General features: G+C 34.5%; 1 protein-coding gene across 5 annotated transcripts in view; it reads left to right on the forward strand.

Moving 5' to 3' along the window:
* Nucleotides 1-17,440, forward strand: part of Iws1 (interacts with SUPT6H, CTD assembly factor 1) — a 48,789-nt gene that overhangs the window by 20,065 nt on the left and 11,284 nt on the right. For 2 of the 5 annotated variants that reach the window (XM_046463766.2, XM_046463767.2), the window contains exons 6-14: nucleotides 2,815-2,912; nucleotides 4,109-4,259; nucleotides 4,858-4,940; nucleotides 6,967-7,096; nucleotides 7,970-8,087; nucleotides 10,114-10,225; nucleotides 10,830-10,886; nucleotides 13,145-13,256; nucleotides 16,805-17,170. In XM_046463766.2, coding sequence (XP_046319722.1) covers nucleotides 2,815-2,912; nucleotides 4,109-4,259; nucleotides 4,858-4,940; nucleotides 6,967-7,096; nucleotides 7,970-8,087; nucleotides 10,114-10,225; nucleotides 10,830-10,886; nucleotides 13,145-13,256; nucleotides 16,805-16,936 — 993 coding nt within the window. In that variant the 3' untranslated portion in view covers nucleotides 16,937-17,170. Of the gene's footprint in view, nucleotides 1-2,814; nucleotides 2,913-4,108; nucleotides 4,260-4,857; nucleotides 4,941-6,966; nucleotides 7,097-7,969; nucleotides 8,088-10,113; nucleotides 10,226-10,829; nucleotides 10,887-13,144; nucleotides 13,257-13,738; nucleotides 13,895-16,696; nucleotides 16,758-16,804; nucleotides 17,171-17,440 lie in introns of those variants that run through there. The other 3 variants (XM_058585407.1, XM_058585408.1, XM_058585409.1) reach the window with 3 other exon arrangements.

Below are 17,440 nucleotides of genomic sequence, written 5' to 3' on the forward strand. Positions count from 1 at the left end.
GTCTGGTGTGGTTTAATGTATATAAAAATTAAAAGCAATACACATTTGGGAATATACATGGAATTAAAGTGTTCACAAGTCTTTGCAAATGAATGTAAATGTACATTAATGAACTTTGATAAGTTAGGATGCATGTTGCCATCTAAAATAGCTACTGACCATATTCTAATAACTTCTAAACCAATAGAGGGGAAAATTGGGGGAATAATAAAAGCTAATCAGTTTTTAAATATGTAGGAAGAGAGAAAAAGAAATATAAAAGAGCTGGAAGCAATCAGAAAGTATTACACTGTAATAAAACAGATTTAAACTTTGATAATATCAGAAATCACATTAAATGTAAATGTGCTAAATGCTCTAGTTAATTGACAGAGATGGTCAGGTTGGATTTTAATAATTGATACATGCTGGTTCTAATAAATTTATCTGAAACAAGTGGAAAATAAAAGGGTAAGGGGCTGGGGTTGTGGCTTAGTGGTAGAGTGCTTGGCTTTCACAGGTGAGGTGCTGGGTTCAACTCTCAGTATCATATTAAAAAATATAAGGATACTGTGTCCATCTACAACTAAAAAAAATATAAAGAATAAGAAAAGATAACTCTAAAAGAAAACTAACAGCCATATTAATATCAAAAAAGTAGACTAAAAAAAGTAGACTTTAAGGCAAAAAAAATGTGAGATGAAGAGGATTACTCTTATTGATATCAATAAGATTTTAAAATTGAAGGCACCTAATAAGATGGCTTTATTTATACATAATACAAATGCAACTATACCTATACACAAAACAAAAATTAACAACTACAAAGATAAATGGATGAGTTCATAATCTTAAGAAGAATGTAGCTGACAGAACAAGCAGTCGATAAAAACCAAAAAAAGTCTTTTGTATGTAATCTGTATACAAACCATTTGGCAGTTATGAAAGTTAAAAATGTCTTCTTCCATTTGATTGCTTGCCTTTTCACTTTCTTGATGGAACCTTCTCATGAACAGAAGTTCTTAATATTGATCAGATTTATCAGCCTTTTCCTTACGGTGAAAACTTTTTGAAATCTGCCTAAGAAATTTTTGCCTGTCTCCAAGGTTATGCAGATTTTCACCAAGTTATTTTCTAGGAAGTTGACTATTTTATAAATGTTCACATTTAATTGTACAATACACCTAAAATTGGCTTTTTTATGTGTGTTATGAAGAAGTCAAACCCCTTTCCCTAATTTGGAATATATAGTAGACCCACCACCATTTATTGAAAAAAAAAAAATCGTCCTTTCCTACTGCTGTTTGTTGCCATCAGTCATAAATCAAGTATATAGGTTTATTTTACAATCTGTTGGTCTCATTGCACCATTACTAGTGATAATTGGTTTATGTTCTCTAAGCTTGTTGTTATTCAACATTGCTTTGGCTTTTCTTGGATCTTTGCATTCTCGTAAATTTTGAACCATTTTTTTCCAAAAAGCCAAAGTATAGATAATATTTTCTGTATGTAATGCAGTAAACCAAAAAATAATAACAAAATTAACAAACAAGACACCTATGTCCTGTAAAAATTTTAAAGCCTTATTAAATAGTCCTTTGGTCAAAAAAGAAATCAATATTTTTAGTAAAATAAGAGAGAATGAAAATAGATGGATATAGAATTAAAATGATAAAAAAGTAAACCTAAGGAAAATAGTAAAAGAATTCATTTAACAAGTATTTGAAAGTCTACATATCAGAGACTTTGGACACCTTCATGGAGTTTATAGTCAGTTCAACACCATATTAGTATAAGTTAAGCTTAATCTAGTTTGGAGAGTTAACATCAGCTTGTTACAGTTTTAGCTCATTAAGAAAAACAACATACTAAGGTAAAACATTGGGAAGGCATATCTAAGTAAGATACAAAAAGTTAGAAGCTGTAATAAGAAGACTGGTCATTTCATTTACATAAAAATGAAAATCATGCCTAACATTAGTATAAACAAAATTGAAATGTACAAACGTAATATTGTGCCATTTATGTCATAGACAACTGATTTCCTTAATTTTTAGAGTTTTTTTTTTTTTTAACCCTTATTAGGTAAATAGCCCAACAACAACTAAAAAATGGGCTTAGGATATTTAGAGTTCACAGAATAAAGAATTACAGATGACTTTTTAAACATGGGGGGAAGGGGGAGCCCAGACTTAACTCCTAATGAAAGAATGCAAATAAAGCCATTTACCTTTGGGGTTTTGGTCCAGAGATTGACAAATTAATGTTTAATAACCTGTTACAGTGGTGAGAAGGTGGGAAAGCAGGTGCAATCTGTGCTTTGCTGGAAGGAGAGAGGATTGGTATATAACCCCTGTAGAAGACTGTTTGGCAAATACTTATCAAATTTTTATATATACATAATCATGCTATTGTGCAAATGTGTGAATAATTACAGTGATAACCATATGGTAAAATAGTCAAAAGCATTACAAAGAATGAGGATACTTTATGCAGAAATGGATCATTGTCCAGATTCTATTGTTAAATTTGGAAAATATAGAGTGTATCTTTACCCATTATGAATAATATGCTGCCATTTGTATAATAAAAGGAGGTACTAAATATAGTGCGTATGTAATTGTAGACTATTCTGGAAGGAAACATAAAAAAACAAGTAATACTTAGTGGTTGGGGAGAAAACTTTTGCTGTATATCCTGTTTGGTACCTATTTATTTATTTATTTATTATTTTTGTGGTTGTAATACTTTTAAAATGTAAAAAGTTAAGAGCAGTTATACCGAAGAAAATCTGTATGGAGGATTTGATAACTAGGGGATTCATTCTACCTCCAGGGTTTTAACCAGGAGGATTTGGAAGAAGAAAAAGGTGAAACCCAGGTGAAAGAAGCAGAAGATTCAGATTCTGATGATAACATAAAAAGAGGAAAGCAGTAAGTTTTTTGCTTAAAGAAATTTGTTTAAAGAGAGCTTAAAAAAAAAAAAGTGGAGGTAGGTACTTAAACTTATTGTCTTTCATTTGGTTGCTAAATTTAGCAGAAAATCTATTCCTAATTTACTTGTTTTACTTTCTCTATATACAGTGCTATCAGTGAATAACTTGCTGTTATTATTTTCCTGTACTCAGATATCTTAATTTTATATTTATATGGCACCAGACTCTTAATTTATAGCTTGCTACATAAACTGTTCTAAAAATTAACCCTAATAGATTTTTAAGAGTTGATTTGGGGGACCAGGGAGAGTAAGTCTGAAGTCTTAACAAAATATTGTTTGGTTGTATTTTGCTCCCTTTTGTTAATAATTGGGATCCATGTCCAGAATAGTCTGATACCTTGACAGGTACCATAGAACCATAGAATAATGTTTACAGTTATAAAGATAATGCTTTAAAAAAGAAAGTTTCCTTTTTAATTCTAGGCTGGGTATAAGAATTAAGCTGAATGTATATTATAGTCCTTTTAGAAATTTGAATTTATAGGAATAGTGAGAGTGAGTTAACTCTCACTAATTCTAATGAAAGCTGTAAGTCTAACACTCATAATAAACCTATAGATTTCCATCTTAATCTTAGTTACATTATTTTGAATTAGGCTACTTACCACTAAAAAGCAGTTTATTTTTCTTGCTCATGCTGTGTAACATAAAAACATTCAAATAATTGGACACTGTCCAATTCCAAATAAAGGCAATGCAACTAAAGCTAAATGAGCCTCTGGATAAGAACTCGAAATGTTCTCAGGCCAATATGTGTGTGAATGCCGTTCAGGGCTATTGGTGATCAGTGGGGTAGAAAAAGAGGGACAAGGCTAGGGTCAGCTGAGTATTTGTTTGTTTGTTTGTTTTGTTTTTTAATTGTAGTTGGATACAATACCTTTATTTTATTTATTTGTTTTTAATGTGGTGCTGAGGATCAAACCCAGCACCTGGCACGTGCTAGGTAAGTGCTCTACCGCTGAGCCACAATCCCAGCCCCTCAGCTGTTGTTTTAATGGCAAGTTATAAGTACTTGCACTTTTTTCTTTTAAAAGGTAGCACTTCATTGAGTTAGAATTAGTTTGGTGCTTTTGATTGTGATAAATATATCATTAAAAGATCTTATATTTCTTTTGATTTCATCACTGCTTAGTATGGACTTCCTGTCAGATTTTGAGATGATGTTGCAGAGGAAAAAGAGCATGAGTGGCAAGCGCAGACGTAATCGTGATGGTGGCACCTTTATTAGTGACGCAGATGATGTTGTGAGTGCCATGATTGTCAAGATGAATGAGGCTGCTGAGGTGAGATGGTCACTTCTTCCCTCCGCTGAATTCATCGTGTTGCTTTTGTTTGTTTATTTAATGCTTAACTTTGGTGTGAACTACATTGAAGACATTTTTTTGTTGTTGTATGATAAAAATTTACTATCCTAAATATTAAGTATAGAAATAAAATTTTTTATTTAGTCATATATTTAGAATAAATCAACAAGACTAAGTGTTAAACCTTTTCAGGTGAATAGCCTTCACTGGTTGTCTGGGGGAATGGTTTTGTTCTCATCTTTAGCTGATGTAAAAAGTGTTATAAAATCATGTGTCATTGTCTTGTCTTGATTAAGAGATTGCATCTAACTTGTTGAATTTTTAAAATATGTTCTATTGTAAATAGTGGTATATTTTAAAAACAAATTCTAACAGTTTTGTGGGTTTGACTAACTGGTGGAATTTGGTGTTGTGCAAGAACAAAACAAACCCTTGTCTTTCAGGCATCCTTTCTTGTATGAAAAATTGTTTTCTTTGAGAGATGGCTACTTTATTTTAAGGTTTAGAATTATAGTGTTATAATTGATTATTAGCAGTATTGCTGTTTTTAAATTTTTTTGTCTTTTTTTCTGAATAGGAAGATAGACAGTTGAACAATCAAAAAAAGCCAGCACTTAAGAAATTAACTTTGTTGCCTACTGTGGTTATGCACCTTAAGAAGTAAGTTTTTCATTTTCTTGTTGAAAATTTTCCTTTTAATGATAAGAATAAACAATTTGGGGCTGGGGTTGTGGCTCCAGCGGGTAGAGCGCTCGCCTAGCACAAGACGTTGTGTTCGATCCTCAGCACCACATAAAAATAAATAAATAAAATGAAGGTATTGTGTTCAACTAAACTAAAAAATAAATACTACAAAAAATATTAATAATTAAAAAAAAAGAATGGACAGCTTAAGAGGTAGTGGTGGTTATGAGTCATTTTGCACTTGGTCAGTTTACATTTGTGTTCAGGGTGTGTACTTGCTGTCTTTGTCTAATGAATTATGTCTTTTTCAAGGCTTTGACTTACATTTGTACTTTGATATATGAAATGAAAGTGAATATCAAATTTGTTTATACAGAAATAAGACTAGAAAAATAAGTTTGTGTTATATATAGTAAAATATATTTTGTTTATCAAATGCCTGTGCCTAACATTGTGCTTGGCTTTGAACTATATGTATGTTTATAATTTTTTTTAAATCTTTTCCTTTTAATGGAATGATATTCAAACTACTTACTGGTGTTCTAAGAATATTACATATGATAGCCTTCTGTTAGATTGCAAACATTAATGAATAAAATTTCCTAAAATATTTATTCATAAATTTTTCTTAAACCTTGTTGCCTAATGCAAACAGAACAAATAGAAAACTGACGCTGATGAAAGAAAAACTTGGAAAGTACTAATGTATTCTTTAGACAGTTTGGAGTCTGATAAAATTGCATCTGTTTTCCCAATATAATTGAAAATAGCAAATCAAGGGCAATCTACTCAAAGCATATATTATACACGTACAATATATAATATATACACACACATAAATATATACTCACACACACACATAATATATAATGTATATATTGGGTGGTCCAATACATCACAGTCATTGAGTCTTTCTATAATAATGATGCCCTTATTTTATTAAGTCCTTGTTATGAAATTCGTTTGTTTGCTCGTGGTCATCAGCAGCTTAGCTTTTTTTTTGAATAACTAAAGCCAAAGCCTGCTTTGAATGGCTGAAGAAATGCATTCATACATCAATGAGCCACAAACATGCCTTAGGACACCTATAACTAGAAAACTGCTTCCTCTATTCCAGCAGACAAAACTCTCTGGCAGATTTTACATATAAAATGTACATAGTTACATATATAACTATATATAATGTAGTTATACTATTAATATAACTGATTCTGTTGCATGAAATGGAATTTAAATATCACTTGTTCAGGAATATATTTAATTTTTTGGTTTGAAAAGGGTTTATTTGTGTTGCACACAATTTCTTCATGGTGAATACACACGTGATTCTCTGTACACAAGAAATGAAATTATATTCAAAACAAATAAGTTTCTTTGCAGTTACTAAAAATTATGACTACAGAAAATAAATCAATACTGTAAAACTAAGAAAGTACTATTAATTTGCCTTGTTAGTAGGTAGGTGTAAAGGAAACGGCAAAGAAATTTAAATATCAATAGTCATTGGAATAATTTTTCTGCCAGAAATACTATATTCTCCTTTATGTCCTGCAAAGAATAGCACAATTCTAGGTTCTCTATCACCTGAAACTGAGAATCACTATTCTTATGGATTGAGCGTTATATTTTTAGTTGCAATAATTGCAGTTCATTGTTCCTCTTATGTGTACCATTCAGTCAACATTAATCTATCTTGTGTAATTTGAGTTTATTTTGTTTTGTTGTTAGCAAGTCATCTTTACTGTCAAGCCTGTATGTTTATGGGAAATAGAAACTAAATTTCATACAACTTTTGAAATTATATATTTAGTATATATTCAATATATACCAATATATAGTATATAATAATATATGCATATAAAAGCAAGTTTTGGAAACATCACTAAATATGTAAGGAAAGTCAGAGAGATACAGTGGAACTGAGGTTTGTAGGTTTGAATTATTACTAATATTATCACTATTACCACCATCATTATCATCATCAACATCATTATTATTTCAGGCAAGACCTTAAAGAGACGTTTATTGATAGTGGTGTGATGTCTGCCATCAAAGAATGGCTATCACCTCTGCCAGATAAGAGTTTGCCAGCACTAAAGATTCGGGAGGAGCTGTTGAAGATTTTGCAAGAGGTTAGTGGCCTGTAATTTACCAAGAGGTTAATGGCAGAAACTATTTGTTCTTCATTAATTATCTAAGGTTTGTATTGTCTTGGCTTCTTTATTTTACCATGAATTTATTTTTGCTTTGCTACAGCCTGCCAGAAAAAAGGTTGGGGAAAAAAGGAACATATATAATAAAATGAACATTAAAAAAAGACCTTATATTGAAGGAAAAAGATCTTGAGGTACCTAGGTGTATATGAGAAGAGTAGTCCATTAATGGACATGTTCTGGAGAGGCACTTGAAATAGAGCACCAAATTCAGAGTCATATGAACTTGCATTGGACTCTTAAGCTGGGTCCCCCTTATGTGGCTGTGACACCTTGGGCAAGCTACTTAACTACTGCAGAAATTCTCGAGAAACCTTCTACATGTGAAACACTGTGCAAGGTGCTTTATATATGTATTGATTGGCTCATTGATTTCTCAACAATAAACTGAAAGGTAGGTATATTGTCTCCATTTTACAGATGAGGAAATTAGACTCAGAAGTTAAATGACTTGTCCAAGGTCACATACCTAGCAGGTGGCTGTGCTTGAATTCAGTCTTAGGTCTGTCTCTTGGCTTCTGAGGCCTGTGCTGACTCCTATACAAAACAGCTAACCTCTAAGTATGTTAGTTCATACTTTGTCACACTGTTAGATTTTACTTGAACTTAGTGGTAACACTAAACTCCCAACTTATGATTTGAATTCAAAGGATCTATGTTCAGTGCCTGTGGAGCCTGAAAATAGAATTTTTTATTTGTTTTAAGGAACCAGGTCTTAAAAGTCCTCTAGAATAGATTAGCAAGCCTCCTAGCTTCTGCGTGATTAATTTTTGTGTGTTTATGTTCCCCCAGCTACCTAGTGTGAGCCAGGAGACCCTGAAGCATAGTGGGATTGGACGAGCAGTGATGTATCTCTATAAACACCCCAAGGAATCAAGGTCCAACAAGGACATGGCAGGGAAATTAATCAGTACGTAAATTTTGCTTTTTATTGTTTTTATGTCTATATGTGGAGAGTCATGTATGTAACTATGTATTTTTTTACCAGTATTTATTTAACATGAGTCAGTAAGGTGGTGGAATAGAAATTTTTTTAATAACTTCTTATAGGACTAGATTTTTTCTCTTATACTAAAAATCCTTCTTAGTATTTTTAAATATGCTATCCAGTATTAAATACAGCAAGTAAAAGTATACATTTTCTAGTCATGGATCAAGAGTGTGGAGAGAGGGGAGTGTTGAATGCAAGCCCTTGAGTTAGCCACACCTGGTTCATTTCATGGATTGATATCTGACTACATTTCTTTAGCTGGTGATTTCAGCTCCAAGTTTGGTCTCCTCCTCTGTAAAATTGAGATAATTATGTTTTCTTTGAATTATTGTGAAGATTAAATGGGGGATATATATATATGTATGTGTGTATATATATATATATATATATATGTATGTATGTATATATATGTGTATATATGTGTGTATATATGTATGTATATATATATGTATGTATGTATGTATATATATATATAAAAATATAAAGCCCAGTGATTAGCACATAGTCAAGAACTACTACCCACTGCATTATTGTTACTTGCATAATGGTCTCCAAAGTTGTTTCCATGTTCTTATTTTTATAATGCCAGAAAAATCCAGAGGCTAACTGAAATACACTTGTCATCAAGTGCCATATTGTGTATGAAATCCTTCAATTTTAAGTCTGAAGTCCATGTGTGTTTTTGTTCTCAACTCTTCCTGTATTCCACATTGGAAAGGAATTTAAGTAATTCTGTATTTGGATATAGTATTTGTGTTTCTGTTGAATTTAAGATTATCAAAGATTATTAGATTAGAGAAATATAAATTTATTTCATAAACCAGAAACATTACTCTCTTTTGTGTTAATAATAATACACAGTTTACTTCCTATTGAATAATAAGCTTTTGATTGCTCCTAAGCAGTGATCCATGACTTTTATTTCCCCTAGACAGAAGCACAATATTTCCTCTGGTGTCCATGACTTACTACAACAGTGGTTCTGTTTCTAGGATTGAGGTATCGGGGGCAGTTTCTGAAGATAATCTAAACCCCTTGAGAATTCCTGCTTCCTTCAAAGTGTGTCAACACTTATTCTGGCTGTAAAAGGTCCTTTCTGGTTTTTGTAGTGTACTAATGCAGCAATAAGCTACATTATGTTCAGAACAAAAACATCAGTTGATGCCTCTGGACATTTACTGACTGAGCAGTGAGCATATATTAGTTTTCTTATGGTCACCTACACCTGTCATATTAGAATGTAATTTTAAAATATTTAGACCATTTTGACAGGTAATAAGGGAGCCTTATTTCAAGATACTATTTTTCAGTGGAGTAAACTTTAGAAATTAGACTGCCTTTTTAAAATAAACATTTTTTAAGAAAGAAAATTGTTATCAACCCAGGTGATTAATGATAGTTCCTTTCTTTAATTTCCGTGGTTACTAAATAAACTGGTCCTGTTATACTACTTTTCTGAATTGACTAGCCTTAGTTTAAATACTAGAATCATGTAGTCTTTATCCTGAAAGTGGTCTGGGATAATGGGGTCATTAAGAAAAAGAATATTCTGGCTAAGCACATATGTCAGGAGGCTAAGGCAAGAAGAACACAAGTTGGAGGCCAGTCTGGGCAACTTAGCAAGACTGCATCAAAATAAATAAATGGGGATGTATCTTAGTATTAGAGCAATCCTGGGTTTAATTCCCATTATAGGAAGGGAAATAGAAAAAAAAGAAAATAAAAAGAATATTGTGGGCTGAGGTTATAGCTTAGTGGTCGAACATCTGCCTAGCATATACAAGGCCCTGGGTTTGATTCCCAGCACAACACACACACACACACACACACACACACTCACACTCTAAATACCTAGACTGTTGAATTATATGAGTGTGTGATTATTTGAAAGCCTACTAGAAAAAAATGTTATTTTGTGTACTAAATTTTTTTTTTCTTTTTCTAGATGAATGGTCTCGTCCTATATTTGGCCTTACCTCAAACTATAAAGGAATGACAAGAGAAGAAAGGGAGCAAAGAGATCTAGAACAAATGCCTCAACGACGAAGAATGAACAGGTATGAGGGAACAGGTATGAGTAAGTGGAATAACTGTTAATGTTACCAGTACCTGGTAAATAAGATCATGAGGATCTTAGGGTCATCTGTAAGATTTTGTCTTTCAGCTTGTTGCATTTGAAAAGAAAATACATAGTTCATAATATCCTTATAGTTTAAATGTGATAGCATCTGGTAAGAGTCTCCTCCCTCACATAAGACCTTTTTTGGAATAGTCTCCAAAAGTATGGCCTGGAGATTCCAACCACTTACAGGAAACAACTTCCTGTCTCCAAAATCACGGGGGGGGGGGAGAAATGTTATTGTTTCAATTTGTGTAAATGTACTAAATCTAGTCCCATCCAGGAGTTACAACTATGGTAGTTATTGCACACTCAGAGTGAAACCTGTAGGTAAAAGAATACTACTAAATTGAGTAGTGTCCTTAAAATGATTCAGGTTTTTTTGTTGTTGTTTATGCTTTTTTGGGGGGGAGGGTTGTGTTTTGTGGGCCCCCACCCCATCCCAGTGTAAAACTAATTGTGGTTTAAGTTTGATAATTTGCTCTTTTCTTAGTTAGAAGGTTTTTTGACTCTTAGTAACTTATTGTTTACCTTTTTCCCAGCACTGGTGGTCAGACACCCCGAAGAGACCTGGAAAAGGTGCTAACAGGAGAGGAGAAGTAAGAGCTTTTGTATTAATTTTTCTTAACATATATAGAGGATTTCTGATAGCTGCTTTAAGAAAAACAGTAAATGAAATGATGTTGTGTTAACGTTGGCAGGGAGTGATTTTCAATTTGACAGTTATTGAAACTAAGAAAATAGTTGATTCAGTAAAGATTGTATTGCTATTTGCTAAGTGCTAGACTCTTTGGTAAGCTTTTGAAACAGTCCAGAAGGGCAATGGGAAAGGGAGAGCACAGGCAAGGATGTGGGGTCAGTGTGCAAGGCCTCTTTGGGAGTGGCAAATAGACTAAAGTGATTGGTCAGCATTGTGGCACCAAGGGTGGTAAAAGACAAAACTGGAAATACAGATATGGACCAATAAGGAGCTGAAATCAGAATAGAAATTTTCACTTCTTTGTGACTCCAAATGATGTGTTTGAACCTAGATATGAAGTCATAAAATTTGATTGGGAATGTTGATGCTGATGGTGTTGTATAGGACAGGCAGGGCAGTTTGACTGAAAGGTATGGTACAGATAAACAAAAACCATAATGGAGGAGCAGGAGACTGAGAAGGCACTGCAGAAGCAGAGCTGCCAGGAGTTGGTGACTTAGTAGAGGAGAATTTGGTTGGAATTGAAGGCTGTACACCAAATATTCACCAGTACGGAGACAGTGGTGTTACTATTCATTAAAGTTAAGGGAAGAGTAGATTTGAGGGCATTGGTGAGTTCTGTTTAAAGCAGTTAAATGTGAGATACCTAATAAGATACTCTTACGAATATCATGGGCCTAGAGACAGATTTGATGGTTATTTTCCGAAGGGGGGGAAAACTGTTGAATCAAGAAAGTGTAGAGTAAGAAGTGAACTAACCAATTTTTAAAAGGGGTATGGCCAGGCAGAGTAGCCAACAAGAGGATGTGGACATAAGTGTTGGAACAGAACCTGGGAAGGGAATGAGACTACATGGAGGTGGGCAGTGGAGAAGGTACGGGGCCAGGGATAGTGAGGAGAGATGCTGCCAATATCTGTTCCTGCCAATATTGGCTCAAGGCTTGCAAGAGAATGAGAGATGAGATAGAGGGAGCAAAGTAAAACTTATATACAGGTGGTTTGAAGATGAGATAATATCCTTCAGAGGGAGAAGAAGAGTTAAGGAGTTTTGGGGTTTTGTTTTGGCTAGCCAATTAATCTGGTGTAGAAGGTTATAGAAACTTAATGTTTAAAAATGGGACAAACTATACAAAGGAATAAAAACAGTTTAGAATTTTTTTTACTCTGTTTGCCCCACCTGCAATAGGTACATACATCCACTCTCCATTCACCACTAGAGGGAGTTACCTAAAGGTTAAGTGATTTTAAATGCCTGGACGTCTATAATCTGTTGAATCTTTACTTTGGAAAGATGGTGATCTTTTAGTTTAACTTGCGTGCTCTCAAATTTGCGCAGTACTGAACAGACATACACAATGAATATAAGTAATATTGGTGAAATGTAAATAATATGGATGGATTGTATCAATGTCAATATCCTGGTTGTGGTACTGTGCTGTATTTTTGCAAGTTGTTACCATTACAGGAGATGATGAATCTCTCTTGGCATTATTTTATTTGTTTGTTTGTTTGTTTATAGTTGTAGATGGGCACAATACCTTTTATTTATTTATTTTATGTGGTGCTGAGGATCAAACCCAGTGCCTCGCATGTGCCAGCAAGTGCTCTACCATGGAGCCACAACCCCAGCCCTCTCTTGATATTATTTTTTATAACTGTATGTGAAACTGAAATTATTCCCAAAAGTTACTTACAGAAGTATTGAAGGAAATTACTGTGTGTTGCACATGCAAAACCATGTACATTATGGACATACTTAGAGCATGTGAGGGTCATTTTTGACTACCTGATTTTTTTCACCTCATAAGTGAACTTCTGAGTATCTCCACTAGCCTGAAGAAGTTAGGATTTGGTCAGAAAGGTGAGACCAGCCTTTGAAAGGAGAAGGCATGATTACGTTTAAAGCTGAGGAGAACAAAGGGGATTTATACAAATGCAGAGGAAGGTGGCTTTGGGGGGAAATGAGGAGTTCCTATAGCAGTGTGTCTGATGATGTGGCTAGCTAAAGAGGAGAGTTTGGGTGACTGTGAGAGGACAGAGGAAATTTGAAATACTGGAGCTGAATAGGGTGGACTGGGAACAGGAGTGTGAAATTGCCTGTAGTTTCTATTGTGGCTGACTACATAAGCAGTATGCTCTTCCTTTTCCTTTTCTTAGGGCTCTTAGACCTGGAGATCCTGGATTCTGTGCCCGTGCAAGGGTACCAATGCCCTCAAACAAGGACTATGTCGTCAGGCCCAAGTGGAACGTGGAAATGGAGTCATCCAGGGTAAGCAAGGAAGAGCAAGGTGGAACTCAAATATAGATTACCACTTGATTTTTCACCTTATGTTTAATAATCCCTATAACTTTTAAGGTTTATCTTGTTCACAGAAATCTGTTTCCTGGTCTCTTGTCTAGCAAAATCACAAATCAAGGAATCAGAGAAAGGGAAAAGTATTACCCGTGATTAAAGCTGATGATTTTTTCTCCAGACTTAAAGCAACATTAAATCAGGAAGTTTCTTACTAATTCCTTCATTTCAAGTGAATTTTGAAGACTACAATGTTCTGACATAGTGACTTTTTTTTTTTTTTTTTTTAAGAACCATCAGAAACAGGATTTACCTAATGCCACATCTCTCTCCCTCCCTTTCTTTTCATCTATTTAAGCAATTCTGTTGTGAAATCACTAGGGTAGACACTTCTTCCATTATGGATGTGGACATTGTTTCTCGGTAATCTTTATTCTCTAATCCAACCACTCTTCTAGCCTGGTATTCTTAAAAAAGGCCTAAGCCGTTTGGAAAAGCATAAGAGGCGATTTGCAGAACAGAAACGACTCAGCAAAGTGCACCGTGCTGTCAAGTTCAGCATTGAAGGCAACAGGATGCCCTTATAGTCCTGGCCCTAACAGTGTATCCAAGAGGTATCCCTGAGGAAGCATGGGCTGTGCATGGGCTTTGAGTGTCATCAGAGTGAAAACAAGCATGTGTGTGCTTTCTTAATCAGAAAAAGCCACCTGCTCTTACTTTCTGAAATAATGACACTGACAGGTCCCTTAGGGCATTCAAGTACTTTCCATAGTAGAGACTAATAGACCTTACTTCCATGATAAGCATTGTGTTCTTCCTGACTGGTACCCATTTTTATGAAAAAGGCTTTTTGTTAGCACCTAGAATCATAGTAGTCTGCATTACAGACATGAACTGGCAGTGATTTCTAGATGAATGGGAAATGGCTTAATTTCCTATTGTCAGTGATTCAGCAACATGCATTTGAGAACTCATTACTTAAATTCCTATACTGAATATTTAAGAGATGTATGTGGTAAAAATAAATTCAGTACATGGTCAGAAGTGGAAAAAGACTAAACAGTTCATAAGCCAGATTCACTGACCCACTGTGCTTCGAAATTAATAGTACCACTTTTGCTACAGTGTGCAGAGTCCCAGTGTGATATCTGCGTTTTGTAATTCTCCCTGACCTCTGCTTTGGCAACTGTTTCCATGGACTCCACTCACCTTCCTGTCCGCTCACTTTGCTATTAAACAACTGTCAAGACAAAACTCGGTTTCCTTTTTTTTTTTTTTTTTTTCCTTTATTTTATTTGTTTATTTTTATGTGGTACTGAGGATCGAACCCAGGGCCTCACACGGGCTAGGTGAGCGCTCTACTGCTGAGCCACAATCTCAGCCCTACTTTCTTATTTATTGAGAATGAATAAAGGGTAGGGGAGGATTAGTTCCATGCTAAGGACTTCTTCCTCTAGCTGGCCTTTCTTTTTTGACTTATACTATATCCGTGTCCCTTGGCCACTTCTCCTTGGTATTCCTCTTCCCCACCCCCATTTCTTTATCTTTCTCTCCTTTCTCACTGTCTCTTCCCTCTTTTAGCCATTTTTTTTTTTTTTAACTAATATTTCCTGCCCCAGCACTTAGGTTTTTGAGAATTGAAAACTGCAGCATAGCCAAGAAAACATAATAAAAACTCTCAGAGGTCTGCGTACCTTGGAAGCATGCCTTGTGTCCCAAGGGGCTGTGTGCCTGTTAATGGTGCTGGCTCTGGTCCCTCCTTCCTGTTAAGTGGAGGGGGTGGAAGGAGAGAAACAGCATGAGGAAAAAATGTTCTAGGAGAGCTCCCTTCCTTATCCCAGACACTCCACAGGACCATAATGTGCCTGTGTTTATCGAGGTTGCAGTTTGGCCTAAAAGACTATAGAACTCTGTCCAAAAAATGTCATTTTTTTGGGTGGGGATGGTTACATGTTAACCTTCCTACTTACTGTCTTTAAACCACCTAGCCAGTTTCCCTGATCAGAAAGGTTTCTTGTACATTCACTCAAGGATCACATTGCATAGACACTAATGAGTATGTCCAAGAAGAAAACTAGAGTAAGTAAATGACTTTCAAATGAAACTTTTTATATTCAATATAATTTTTATTTTTGAGGTTATATAGTAAATATAAAACACTACAGATTAACCTCCATTCCCAAAGTTCTGCTCTTCACTAAGTCATTACTACTATTAACAATTTGAGGTTTTAAATGTACTTCCAGTTATGCCTCAAAACTTAGTTTTTATAATTGTAGAATAATTTGAGGTAATAATAAGAAAAATCTCTCAAAGTCTAACCATTTCAAAATACTTTGATAATATTTGTTACCTTTTTTTTTCATATATACTTTAATCAAAATTGTGCTGCATATAATTTTGGTCATTTTCCCTCATTTAAACAACCTTGTAGATTTATCATTTTTAATGGCTGCAGAATGGTCTGTGACCATTGTGTGAATATATGAGTTTATTCACTTCTCTAGAGCTTCTGATTTTTTTTTTCACTCTTGAGTAATTCAAAAACCTGTCCTATACTAATTTTTGTGTTTGTTTTATGGGGTGCTTTTAAAAAATAACATTAAAATTGCAGAAGCAATGCATGTTTTTGTAGACTTTTAAAAATACAGAAAATAAGTAAAATTAACGTCACCTTAATCTTGCCACATCTTAATATTAACACTTTGATTATTTCTTTTGGTCATTTTTGTGTACATGCATAAACATTATCACTGTGTTCTTTTTTTTATTTAATTCAAGCAACAATGTGATCATAATTTTTTTCTACTTTATTGACTTTGGTTTGCCTTTTACTTGACATGGTAAAATTTCATTTGACTAAATATTCTTCAGTGATATAATATAGAGTTGATATACAGTTGTGCCATAATTTTTAAGCAAAACTACCTAGTTTTGTAAGCTGTGCCCCCCCCCCCCCATAAAACAGTACAGTATAGATTTATAATATCCTGAGGAAATGTGGGATAGAGGTGATGAAATCAGGAAGGGACCTCACTGAATGTGTCATGTTAGGTGCTGGGTGGTTCTTTGTGTTTTCAGGCTTAGGGTGAGGTAACTAAGCATCTGCCAGCTACATACATGTTATAACAAAGAGTCACTTGGCACTGGCTTGAGAGTGTCCCTGATGCTGAGGCTAAACAGATTAATGAAGGTACAGATGTTAAAGAACATCCTGAGAGTGGGCAAAGAAAAGTCCACCTTGAGGATTGTAGTCTCAATATTTCCCTTTCTCTCATCTTGGAGATTTTTGTGGACTGCAGCAAAATTAAGACACAGTCAACAACAATTTTAATTTTGATTGAGAGGTGTTCTAACACTGTTGTGAATACTTGATCTGTTCCTGAGGTCACCAAAGTGTTTTCTGATTATTCTAGAGCTGGGAGTCCCTTTGACTGCTAATTTTCAGATATAAGAAAATGAAAGATAAAACTAAGGGTAGGTATTACAATAATTTGCTCTTTAATTTTTCCCCCCACTCTTAGTTTCAGGCAACTTCCAAGAAAGGTATCAGTCGACTGGATAAACAGATGAGAAAGTTCACAGATATCAGGAAAAAAAGCAGATCTGCACACGCTGTGAAAATCAGCATTGAGGGCAATAAAATGCCATTGTGACCTTGCCTGGGATGTGTCTTCCATCTCTTCTTTAAGAAATGCACAATGAACTCTTTGGAGAAAGAAGATATTTTAAAATTTTTTTAGTGTGTCTGTAAATGGTTTGGCTTGTATCAAATGTTGTCATAGGATTCACATTTCTTTCAGTTGTATTTAAAACTGTTGTGTACTTTGTACAGAAGAATACTAGTCATACTTCTAAAAATTTTAAATAATAAAATTTCATTCTGGTTTTGGGGGGCTGTTTCTTTATTGTCTTAGAAGATACATTTTCTGTGGGAGCAAAAATTGGTCCATGTTGAGTGAAAAAAATCTTAAGATACACCTTCAAAGTTCAGTCCTATCTGACTATGGTATGAGGAATTTGTCTGGTCTTTGTCCCTGATTCGTGACAAGGAATGTCTCAAACCCTTGGGTTTCCTGGGTGATGAAATTGTCTTATGCTGATGGAGTGATTCCTGGTGGGCCCTAGATAGTCTTAGGGGAGAGGATAGGTTCAGTTAT

This window comes from Marmota monax, unplaced genomic scaffold (assembly GCF_021218885.2).
Source record: "Marmota monax isolate L192 unplaced genomic scaffold, Marmota_monax_Labrador192_F-V1.1 WCK01_AAM20220418_F8-fsc00034, whole genome shotgun sequence".
Classification (NCBI taxonomy): domain Eukaryota; kingdom Metazoa; phylum Chordata; class Mammalia; order Rodentia; family Sciuridae; genus Marmota; species Marmota monax.